At 42.4% G+C, this 13,086-nt stretch overlaps 1 protein-coding gene across 4 annotated transcripts in view; it reads left to right on the forward strand.

Moving 5' to 3' along the window:
• AXL (AXL receptor tyrosine kinase) overlaps window positions 1-13,086 on the forward strand; it is a 315,211-nt gene that overhangs the window by 94,927 nt on the left and 207,198 nt on the right. For all 4 annotated transcript variants that reach the window (XR_010908745.1, XR_010908744.1, XM_067460938.1 and 1 more), the window contains exons 14-15: window positions 7,838-7,915; window positions 10,258-10,350. Coding sequence is in view for 2 of the 4 variants with exons in the window: in XM_067460938.1 (XP_067317039.1) it covers window positions 7,838-7,915; window positions 10,258-10,350 (171 nt within the window). In the remaining 2 variants the exon portion in view is untranslated. The remainder of the gene's footprint in view (window positions 1-7,837; window positions 7,916-10,257; window positions 10,351-13,086) is intronic.

Below are 13,086 nucleotides of genomic sequence, written 5' to 3' on the forward strand. Positions count from 1 at the left end.
AAATGCAGGCCAAGGTCTTTAGGCACTGCACCCAGTGTGCCGATCACCACTGGGACCACCTTAACTGGCTTATTATTATTATTATTATTATTATTATTATTATTAAGTATTATTATATATACCCTGCTTTTCTCTCCAATAAGGAGACTCAAAGTGGCTTGCATTATAGCTAGAAATCTAGAAATGTTTGGTCCAGATCCATCGGTGTTTGGGTTCACAGTGCTCTCTGGATGTAGGTGAACTATAACTCCCCCAAATCAAGGTGATTTTCCCTCAAAGACTTCCAGTATTTTTTGCTGGTCAAAGGGGCTCTGTATACCAAGTTTGGTCCAATTCCATCTTTGGTGGAGTTCAAAGTGCTAATTGATTGCAGGTGAACTATAAATCCCAGTACCTACAACTCCAAAATGTCCAGGTCAATTCCCCTCAAAACCCACCAGTATTCAAATTTGGGCATATCGGGTATGCATACCAAGTTTGATCCAGATCCATCATTGTTTGGGTTAATATTCCACTCTGGATGTAGGTGAACTACAACTCCTATAAATCAAGCGTCTGACTCAAGCTGGCTATAGAGTTGTGCTGGAAGACTTGGAGATGCCTGGGAAAAGTATATTAATCAGAGCCATGAACAATCAAATTAGCACAAGGAAAATCTGCAAATGGGAAAGGCTGAAATCTGGAGATCTCATTTTGCGTCTGGCTATATATATACACATAGATATCCAGATGTTCCTTTGGTTTTGCCTTCTTTCCATTTGGCACATAATTGGAAGACAGACAAGGCTATAGGATATGTCCCATGGGATTCTCTGGAAGCTGAAGAAAGAGGGAGAAAATAACCCCACAAAGGGCATATGCATGCCTAAGGGAAATCTACAAATGTATATGCCACTAATTCAGGGGTTCTCAACCTTCCTAATGCCGCAACCCCTTAATACAGTCCCTCATTTTGTGGTGACCCCCAGCCATAAAATTATTTTCGTTACTACTTCATAATTGTAATTTTGCTACTGTTATGAAAGGCAAATTAAATATCTATTATGCAGGATTATTTTCATTCACTGGACCAAATTTGGCACAAATACCCAATATGCCCAAATGTGAATACTGATGGGGTTGGGGAGGGATTGATTTTGTCATTTGGGAGTTGTAGTTGCTGGGATTTATAGTTAATCCACAATCAAAGAACATTCTGAACTCCACCAATGATGGAATTGAACCAAACTTGGGACACAGTACTCCCATAACCAACAGAAAATACTGGAAGGGTTTGGTGGGCATTGACCTGGAGTTTTGGAGCTGTAGTTCACGTACATCCAGAGAGCACTGTGAACTTCACCAATGATGGAACGGAACCAAACTTGGCACGAATACTCAATATGCCCAAATGTGAACACTGGTGGAGTTTGGGAAAATAGACCTTGACATTTGGGAGTTGTAGTTTCTGGGATTTATAGTTCATTCTGAACTCCACCAACGATAGAATTGAGCCAAACTTCCCACATGACCAACAGAAAATACTGTGTTTTCTTATGGTCTTTGGTGACCCCTCTGATGCCTCCTGGTGTCCTTCTAGTGGTCCCGACCCCCAGGTTGAGAAATACTGCACTAAAAGAAAGTTAACCAGAGTTTGGAAAAGTTATTACTTGGAGTACAGCTACTTTATTTCTTTGTGGAAGTTTGGCAACAGAAACAGTTGGCCTAACTTGGGTAACTTGTTTCCTTATTTGATGTCTGTTGCCATCATCTCATACTATTGGCTACGATGGTTGCGGCTGATGGAAACTGCAATCCATCAAAATCGAAGTGGTCCTACATTTCACATCTAATAAAGACTTCCATCCCTTTTCTTTCTCTTTGGGATGCATGTGTTCCTTGCATCTCTCTGCAACATTTTTGGGTCTGGGATGGTAAGGTGAATCATTGAGTAACTGTAGACTCCCGACCCAATTTCCCCCCTTTTTTACTTGGATCGCCCATCTGGGTTTGTCCTTTGAATGCCCTAGATTTCAGCCAGCTGAGGCAGCTGAACTGAGTCACACATGGAAAGTCTTAACCGGTCCCGAAATGTCAGCCGTTGGCTCCGCTCTTCAAGAGCTTGCGTCGCGTGCGGAAAGCCTTACAAGACTCATGTTCTTCTGCCCCGGGAGGGGAGCGGGGAAGATGGGTTTCCAACCTGTCTGCATTTCCTATCCATCCAGATGCCTTAGTTTTGGCCATGTGATCCTCCAGATGTAGGCCTCTTCCTTCATCTTGCTCCTTTTTAAGGCAGCGGATACTTTTTCCTTCTCTTTCTGGCTTGCTTCTTCCATAAAAAATTAAAAGAAGAGTCATGCAGAGGAGTAATTTAATCTAGTATACAGTTTCCAATGGCAGTTAGCCAGATCCTTCTTTGAAGCCTACAAACAGAGTGTGAAAGCCGTAGTTTCGGAGGCAAAACTCAGCATCTGAATTGTTGACGCTGTTTGGAAAAGTAACTTTCTTCGTCTTCTTTTTTCCAAGCCCATGCTGGTTGGAAGGGACTCTTGGCATTGTGATCCAAACAAGTAACTTGGATTTATGGCTTTAGTATGAAGTGTTTTTAATACTAATGATGTTTAATACCACTTTAATATCTATATATTTTAAATAGTATTGTAATTGTGCTGTCACACGCTGGACTATAGTAGTTGGCTTTTGAACAGGACGGGAAGCCGGGGTGCCTCGACTGAGAGGCCCTAAGGATTTTCCTATACAGAGTCTTTAGAAGCTTGAAAGGTCCTTTATTATTGCTTAAGTTTTCAACAAACAATCCAATACTTCTTAGATCTTCAACAAATTAAACAAATGCTTCAAGGCTTTGAATCAACTGGTGGGCACCTTGCTTGGAGAACTATTTCTTTCTTTAACAAGGAAAACCCTTTTTGACCCCTCCCGGGCAATCTGTTTTCTAGGCTCTGCTGGTGTGGGCCCTACTCCCGGCTCCAATTGCTTCTGGTTACCTGAGTAGACCTACCAGCCAAGACCTTGTAGATTTTCCAGCTGGAGTCCTTTTGGATTTTCTCCACGAATGATGTGGATCTGTATCTTTACAGTGCTGTAAAACTGTATTCCTTAGAAGCTTTAGGGCTGTTTCCCCCGGATGTTGTGAGAAACAAAGCTTCTCTACAGGTGGGGAAAGCTCACATCCTGTAACTGGGCTTCCAAAACTGAAGGACTGCCTGAAGTCTTTCTTTTCCCTCCCAGAGCCCTGGGGAAAGGGGCGGAACTAAAGAACATAATGATGATTGACAGGTCATTGGCCCTATAATTGCAGAGCATCTTATTGCAAAATGCATGGAACCTTGGAATACATGCAAACACTCAATGGAAAGACAATGTAGTAGGAGCTCCTGGTACAGCCGTACCAGCACAGTAATTATTTTAATGTTAGCTCTTATGGAGAGAAAAAGTGGGATATAAATAAGCATAATAAAAATAATAATAACAATAACAACAATTATTATTATTATTATTATTAATAATAATAATAATAATAATAATAATAATAATAATAATAGTGAACTGGACACAAGCAGAGCTGGATGATCTGGACAGAAAAACAAGAAATCTGAGGACAATCCACTACTTATGACATCCATGTAGTGATGTCGATAGACTTGACCTGCCCAGAAAATCAGGAGGCAGAGAGAGGGCTTCTGCAAGTGAAACAAACAGTAGAAGAAGAGAACCACGCACTGGCAGATTAGGTGAAAGGCAGTCAAGAACCAACATTGAGGGAAGTCAATAGTAGTAAACTTTTTAAAATGCAAAAGGCAAAGAGTGTATCCTGTACAAATACAATACAGAGCAGAAGAGAAAACTTGCAAAAGAAGACTCTCCATAGACAGTTCCTGGGGAAAATTGAGAGCCAAATTGACAAGGAAAAAACATGGATGTGGCTCACAAATGGAAGAGACTGAAGGCCTGATTCTTGCAGCCCAAGAACAAGCCATTAGAACAAATATCATCAAAGCAAGAACGGAAAAGTCAACTACTGATTCTAAGTGTAGATTCTGCAAGGAAGCAGACGAAACGATGGATCACATCCTAAGCTGCTGCAAGAAGATCGCACAGACGGACTATAAGCAGAGGCATAATACTGTTGCTCAGATGATCCATTGGAACTTGTGCCATAAATACCATTTGCCTCTGACAAAGAACTGGTGAGATCACAAGCCTAAAATGTTACAGAGAATGAACATGTCAAACTACTTTGGGACTTCTGAATTAAGACAGACAGAGGTTTGGAGCACAATACTCCTAACCTCATGATTGTAGGAAAAAACAAAGTATAGATTGTCAATGTTGCAATCCTAGGTGACAGCAGAATTGATGAGAAGCAACTGGAAAAGCTTACATGGTACAAGGATTTAAAGACAGAACTGCAAGGACTCTGGCACAAGTCTGTCAAGGTGGTCCCAGTGGTGATCGGCACACTGGTTTCAATGCCTTAAGACCTTGGCCTGCACTTAAAAACAATCGGCACTGACAAAATTACCATCTGTCAGCTGCAAAAGGCCACCCTACTCGGATCTGCGTGTATTATACGCCGATGTATGTTACAAAGTGTGTTACTGTTTATTGTTTATGCGATTTATATTAATTGTATTGTGTTGATTGTTTTTGTTATTGCTCTTATTATTGATGTACTGCGGGCTTGGCCTCATGTAAGCCGCACTGAGTCCCTTGGGGAGATGGTAGCGGGGTATAAATAAAGATGATGATGATGATGATGATGATGATTATTATTATTATATACCACACAGTTCTAGACACTTGGGTCCAACGTGTGTTCGAATACAAAAGCCAGCATAGTGATCTTGTTTGCTGTGTACTAATCTTGTTGTGTATCAAATAATAATAATAATAACTTTTCAAAGCTCTGGGTACATTTACACTGTAAAATTAATGCAGTTGGACATCACCTTAACAGCCATGGCTCAATGCCATGGAATACTAGGATTTGTAGTTTTGTAGGTCTATTGCCTTCTCTATCAAATAGTGCTGGTGCCTCACCAGACTCCCAAATCCCAAGATGCCATAGCACTGAGCCATGGCAATTGAAGTAGTGTCAAACTGCATTCATGTTTAGATAAAGGTAGAGGTTTCCCCCTGACATTAAGTCCAGTTGTGTCTGACTCTGGGAGTTGGTGCTCATCTCAATTTCTTAAACCAAAGAGCCAGCATTGTCTGTAGACACCTCCAAGGTCATGTGGCTGGCATAGAATCATAGAGTTGGAAGAGACCTCATGGGCCATCCAGTCCAACCTTCTGCCAAGAAGCAGGAATATTGCATTCAAAGCACCCCTGACAGATGGCCATCCAACCTCTGTTTAAAAGCTTCCAAGGAAAGAGCCTCCACCACACTCCAGGGCAGAGAGTTCCACTGCTGAATGGCTCTCACAGTCAGGAAGTTCTTCCTCATGTTCAGATGGAATCTCCTTTCTTGTAGTTTGAAGCCATTGTTCCACGTCCTAGTCTCCAGAGAAACAGAAAACAAGCTTGCTCCCTCTTCCCTGTGACTTCCTCTCACATATTTACACTGTACATGGCTATCATGCCTCCTCTCAGCCTTCTCTTCTTCAGGCTAAACATGCCCAGCTCCTTAAGCCGCTCCTTGTAGGGGTTGTTCTCCAGACCTTTGATCATTTGAGTCGCCCTCCTCTGGACACATTCCAGCTTGTCAATATCTCTCTTCAGTTGTGGTGCCCAGAATTGGACACAATAGTCCAGGTGTGGTCTAACCAAAGCGGAATAGAGGGGTAGCATGACTTCCCTAGATCTAGAGACTATGCTCCTATTGATGCAGGCCAAAATCCCATTGGCTTTTTTTGCCGCCACATGACTGCATGGACTCATGTTATTCATTAATATTCCCAGCGATTGATGAATCTCTCGTCCATGAATTTGATCTCATTCTGTTTTCCATTGGGCATGTTGTGGCAATGCACCGTGCTTCTTAATTATGCATTGTATGAATGATATACAAAGCCAAAGAAGCAAACTTGTTCTGATCTGAAAGTGGAGCAAAAGGAACTAACAACAGCTGTGTTGCCAATTACCCAGAAAAACATCTTGCTTTGGCTGCTGGGACTATTTTTTCCTGATTTCTCCATAGCTTGGGTAGAAATGGTTTGGGTGTTTTATAGAGATCTGTTTTTCCTCCCTTGCTTCCTTAGATCACCCCCAGAGTTTAGCATCGGAGCTGTCCAATGCATAGATATGTGTTTGCATTTGCTAAAAGGGACAGAGATGCATGGGAATGAGGGACCTTTTCGGGAGGTTGTGGGTGTTCTTTCTTTCCCTTAACATTCCTGGAATGTTTTGCTCAAACAACAGAAGCTTCCACAAACATTACGAGGAACAAAAATAGTTTACTATCTTGCCAGATTAATCATATGCTGCCTAATAAAAAAAGAAGTGATTTTAGCAAGTCTGTTGCTACCTAGGGATGGGTTGTTGTAGATTTTTCGAGCTGTATGGCCATGTTCTAGAAGCATTCTCTCCTGATGTTTCGCCTCCATCTATGGCAGGCATCCTCAGAGGTTGTAAGGTCTGTTGGAAACTAGGAAAATTGGTTTTATATATCTGTGGAATGTCCCGGGTGGGAGAAAGAACTCTTGTCTGTTGGAGCTTGGTGAGAATGTTGCTATTGATTAGCATTGAATTACCTAGCAGTTTCAAGGTCTGGCTTGTTACTGCCTGGGGGAATCCTTTGTTGAGAGGTGATGAGCTGTCCCTGATTGTTTCTTGTCTGGAGTTCCCCTGTGTTTGAGTTTTGTTCTTTATTTACTGTTATAATTTTAGAGTTTTTAAAATACTGGTAGCCAGATTTTGTTCATGTTGTACCAGTATTTAAAAACTCTAAAATTATAACAGTAAACAATGAACAGCACTCAAACACAGGGGAACTCCAGACAAGAAACAATCACGGACAGCTAATCACTTCTCAACAAGGGATTCCTCCAGGCAGTAACAAGGCACACCTAAAAACTGTCAGGCCATCAAATGTTAATCCAGGTGGCCAATTGACACATTCACACTTGCCTCCAACAGACAAGTGTTCTTTCCCCCACCCTGGACTTTCCACAGCTATATAAACCAAATTTTCCTAGTTTCCAACAAACCTCACAACCTCTGTAGATTTTTTTGTCGTGTCAGAAGCGACTTGAGAAACTGCAAGTTGCTTCTGGTGTGAGAGAATTGGCCATCTGCAAGGATGTTGCCCAGGGGACGCCCGGATGATTTGCTTTTTTATCATCCTTGTGGGAGGCTTCTCTCATGTCCCCGCATGGGGAGCTGGAGCTGATAGAGAGAGCTCATCCGCCTCTCCCTGGATTCGAACCTGCGACCTGTTGGTCTTCAGTTCTGCCGACACAGGGGTTTAACCCACTGTGCCACTGGGGGCTCCACCTCTGTAGATGCCTGCTATAGACACAGGCAAAATGTCAGGAGAGAATGCTTCTTGTACATGGCCATACAGCCTGAAAAACCTACAACAACCCAGTGATTTTGGCCATGAAAGCCTTGGCAATACATTTTCCTTTGGATATTTTCCTACCCATTAGAGGTGCATGTGTATTGTAGAATTAATGCAGTGTGATACCACTTTGAGGACCGTGGCTCACTGCTATGGAATGCTGGGAGTTGTAGTTTGGCAAAGTTCCTAGCCTTCTCTGTCAAAGAGTATGTGTGCACCACCAAACTACAAATATTCCATAGCTTGAATCATAACAGAGGACAAAGAAAGCAGGACTGTCTTAAGATCCAGAATAAATATGATATGATTATTTTTTCTCTTTTGTTGCTACAGGAGAATTTGGCTCAGTCATGGAGGGGCAACTCAGCCAAGATGGGGCTGTGCTTAAGGTTGCTGTGAAGACCATGAAAAGTAAGTGGGAGAAACACACGGTCAAATTTCTCATCCTTTTAGTCTTATGACAAAGCTTCTGAGCAGATCTGTGTAGAGCAGTGTTTCTTAACCTGGGGGTCGGGACCCCTGGGGGGGGGGGTTGCGAGGGGGTGTCAGAGGGGTTGCCAAAGATAATCAGAAAACACATTTTCTATGGGTCATGGGGGTTCTGTGTGGGAAGTTTAGCTCAATTCTCTCATTGGTGGGGTTCAGAATTCTATTTCATTGAAGGTGAACTATAAATCCCAGCAACTACAACTCCCAAATGTCAAGGTCTATTTTCCTCAAACTCCACCAGTATTCACATTTGGGCATATTGAGTATTCGTGCCAAGTTTGGTCCAGATCCATCATTGTTTGAGTCCACAATGCTCTCTGGATGTAGGTGAACTACAACTCCCAAACTCAAGGTCAATGCCTACCAAACCCAGTATTTTCTATTGGTCCTGGGAGTTCTGTGTGCCAACTTTGGTTCAATTCCATCATTGGTGGAGTTCAGAATGCTCTTTGATTGTAGGTGAACTATAAATCCCAGCAACTACAACTTCCAAATGACAAAATCAATCCCCCCCAACCCACCAGTATTCAAATTTGGGCGTATCGTGTATTTGTGCCAAATTTGGTCCAGTGAATGAAAATACATCCTGAATATCATTACGATTCATAACAATAGCAAAATTACAGTTATGAAGTAGCAACGAAAATAATGTTATGGTTGGGGGTCATCACAACATGAGGAACTGTATGAAGGGGTCACGGCATTAGGAAGGTTGAGAAACACTGATATAGAGCCTGGTAAAGTTACATTTTTGATCACAGTTAATGTAATTACATTGTTAATTACAGTTAAAATCCTAGAAGCTTGAATTTCAAAATCCTAACCTTTCCAAGCTTTGGCCAAAGCGTCTTGGAAGCATCCCTCCCTTTCTTGGTTTGCAATTGTGGGTAATTTCCATTCTGCAAGTGTTTATGAAAGATACCACTCTGCATATGCGTAGAGGCTCCCTCCTTTTACAGCTTCACATCTTCCAAGGCTGTGGAGTGGAAGAAGCAGATCCTTGGAAAATTAAAACTATTCCTTCATCCAGTTTGTGGAAAGGTTGATCTCACTGTTCAGACCATGAAGCCAAATCTAAGATGCAGAAACGTGTCACTATATGGAAAATGTGGCTTATCTACACTGTAGAGTTAATGCATATTTAATTGTCATGCCTCTATGTGGAGCATGTAGTTTTACAAGGTCTTTTGCCATCTCTGGTGCATCACCAAACTGCAAATGCCAGGATTCCATAGCATGGAGTCGTGGTAGTTAGTGGTATGTTTTGTTAAGGTTTTAAACTGTATATTGTATTGTTTTTAGTGTCGTTCACCACTTTGAGTCTCTTTTTGGAGAGGTAAAGTGAGATAATAATAATAATAATAATAATAATAATAATAGATCAAATTGCAAAGACTCTGGCACAAGCCAGCCAAGGTGGTCCCAGTGGTGATCGGCACACTGGGTGCAGTGCCTAAAGACCTTGGCCTGCACTTAAACACAATTGGCGCTGACAAGATTACTATCTGCCAGCTGCAGAAGGCCACCCTACTGGGATCTGGATGCATTATTCACCGATACATCACACTGTCCTAGACACTTGGGAAGTGTCCGACGTGTGATCCAATACAATAGCCAGCAAAGTGATCTTGTCTGCTGTGGACTCATCTTGTTGTGTTTCAAATAATAATAATAATAATAATAATAATAATAATAATAATAATAATGTCAAATTGCATTAATTCTGTAGTGTAGATGCACCCAAAAGAAGTTTGACACCATTTTGTGCCTCAGCTCAAGGCCATGGAATCCTGGGCTTTGTAGTTTGCTGGGGGACTACTAGTTTGACAGAGAGAGCAAAGTGCTTTGCAATTCCCAGGACTCCATACTTTCTGCGCATACCTCAGACCCCAATACCACTCAGCTCAAGGCCATAGAATCCTGGGCTTTGCAGTTTGCTGGGGGACTACTAGTTTGGCAGAGAGGGTAAAGTACTTTGCAAGTCTGAGGACTCCATACAGTTGAGCCATAGCAATTAAAGTATGTCAGACTGTATTACTTTTAGTGTAGATGTTCTCTTGGTGTAAGCCAGCTTCTTATGTTCCTTAGTCCAAAAAGTTAGTCAGGAATGTCTTCAAAAATAATGAAGGAGCACTCTGCACAGACTCAGAGGGACTCTTGTTGTATAATATTTTTTTCACATTTTCTGGATCTTCAGGTCGTTTCCCAGCCATGGGATCCACAAAACCTAACTCATGCTCCAAACTTTTCTCTTCTCCCCGCAGTTGCCATATGTACCCGAAGCGAGATGGAGGACTTCCTCAGCGAAGCTGTTTGCATGAAGGACTTCGACCATCCGAATGTTATGAAGCTGATTGGTGAGAAGAAGGGGAATATGTATCTCTTGTGTGTATGATTTTGACCCTTTAATTGCATCACATGGGCACTTTTGCGGATGGATCACATGTATGATGCTTCCCGCACTTGTCTGTTGTTCCTTATCTTTCTGCTTGGAAACTATGTCTCCCAATGTATTGTCAAAGGCTTTCATGGCCGGAATCACTGGGTTGTTGTAGGTTTTTCAGGTTGTATGTCCATGTTCTAGAAGCATTCTCTCCTGACGTTTCACCTGCATCTGTGGCAAGCATCCTCAGAGGTTGTGAGGTTACACAACCTCTGAGGATGCTTGCTACAGATGCAGGTGAAACGTCAGGAGAGAATGCTTTCAGAACATGGTCAGAAAACCCGAAAAACCTACAACAACCCTATGTCTCCCAAATTCAGAAAGGGAGCACTATGGCATTGCACACTCCCCTGCCATCAATGCATTGGCGCTTCAATGGCATCAGTTCCCAATTTTTTGCTTTCTGGCACTTAAAATACAAAACTCCATTCACACACTTTGCTTGGGTTTGCCACTTGCTCCAAGATTGGTCCCTTGGAAGAAGTCGTCATTGTGAAATTGCGCAATTGCACATTATGCAACAACGCTCTCATGGGACAGAACGTCAGCTACTCTCCTGATCCAGAAGATGAACACACACTAAAAAAAATTCTATGCCTTTCCTTGTAAATCCTGCCCAGCTCTAAAACTTTTATATATTTACTTCTTAAACTCCCTCTGATAATTGAACAATTGATAATTGCGCAATTGCACTATTCCCTGGAGCATGTAAAATGAATGGTTTATTTTGGGAACTCTTAGGAAGCTCAGTAATTTGGCATTTCCATATTATTTATTTATTTATTTATTTACAGTATTTATATCCCACCCTTCTCACCTTGCAGGGTACTCAGGGTGGATTACAATGCACATATACATGGCAAACATTCAGTGCCCTTAAACACACAACATATATAGACAGACATAGAGGCAATTTAATATTCCAGCTTTCTGGCTTCATGAGAATATGCTAGATTTTAGCCACAGGGGGAGCTGCCGCTTCACTGTCCACTTGTGGCACCGAGCCCTTGATGGAGTACTTCCTCATTCTTACGCACGCTGCTGGAAGATTTTTATGGTGTTGTAAATTAGTTAACTTAGCCTCCCCACAGAAAGCGGTACCTAAATTTCCTACTTGATAGATTTTTTTTTTTTTGTCGTGTCAGGAGCAACTGTTCCTGTTGTGAGAGAATTGGCCGTCTGCAAGGACGTTGTCCAGGGGATGCCTGGATGATTTTTGATGTTTTATCATCCTTGTGGGAGGCTTCTCTCATGTCCCCACATGAGGAGCTGGAGCTAATAGAGGGAGCTCATCTGCCTCTCCCCGGATTCGAACCTGCAACCTGTCGGTCTTCAGTCCTGCCGGCACAGTGCTTTAACCCACTGCACCACCGGGGGCTCCTTGACAGATGCATACTTGACAGATGCAACTGTCTTTTGGGCTGCATAGGTCAACAGCAAGCTAGACTATTAATGGTTGGGAGCTCACTCTGACCCGGGCTGACTTCAAAGTCAGTAGTGATTTAATGCAGCTGGCTACGAATTAGTTGTAATATAATATAAATGGGTTCCTGAATAAGTACATACAACAAAAATACCACTTATATATAGAGTAAACAATAATAGAATTCAACAAACAGTTATATAGACATGTTGTACTGTTCAATTTCACAGTGATGTCAAACAATATTGTGTAAATTTTGGTACAGTCTCTTTAGAATAATATCAATGTCGTATCTTCTTATGTTGAGTAGTGTATAGATCAGCCATCCACGACCGGTTTCGGCCTTACTTCAGGCCTTCTTCTGGTCGTGGACGGCTGATCTATAAGCTACTCAACATAAGAAGATACGACATTGATATTATTCTAAAGAGACTGTACCAAAATTTACATAATAGTTTCATGGGTTGCAAGTGTCCTTCGCTTTTGAATGGTCCACCCCAGGTGGCACCAAGTGTGCGCAAACAATGTCTGCTTGCATTTGGTGCCATATGAGTCAACCCAGTTCTGTATGTAGGGAAAGATGACTCTGTCAGCCATAGCCTGGGAAAAAATCAGAAGAGAGAAAAGAGCCTTTGGAGTTTTGGGGGTGGTGGAGGAAGAAGGAGGAAAAGCAAAATGGGCCGGCTGTCCCTGGGGAAGAGGCCTCGGAGAGAGGGAGAAGAGGAGAGGAGACTTCTTGGGAAAACAGATGTTGGCAAGGATGTTGGGAGCTCTGGCCGGGTGGGCGGAAGCGCCGCTAATGCAAATCATCCTGCTTTCGGAGCTCGGAAGGACGGTCCCTCTCAGTCCCCACTTCCCACTCTTCTGGTTCACATCAAGAAGGGAAATAAAAATAGCATTCATCCAGAAAGAGTCACCGAAGGAATGCGTTACTTGAGGCTAGAAGGGCTCAAGAGGGGCAGTTCTCAGAGGGAGACACCCTGGGTGCATCTACACTGCAGAATTAATGCAGTTTGGATTTGTGGTTTGGTAAGGCACCAGTGATGCGAGGGGCTTGACGAATGCAAGGCTGAAAGAAACATTAACAACCTTAGATATGCAGATGACACCACTTTGATAGCCAAAAACGAGGAGGAGCTGAGGAGTCTTCTAATCAAGGTGAAAGAAGAAAGTGCAAAAGCTGGGTTGCAGTTAAACATCAAAAAAACCAAGATTATGGCAACAAGA

The sequence above is a fragment of the Anolis sagrei genome, chromosome X, assembly GCF_037176765.1.
Source record: "Anolis sagrei isolate rAnoSag1 chromosome X, rAnoSag1.mat, whole genome shotgun sequence".
Lineage (NCBI taxonomy): Eukaryota > Metazoa > Chordata > Lepidosauria > Squamata > Dactyloidae > Anolis > Anolis sagrei.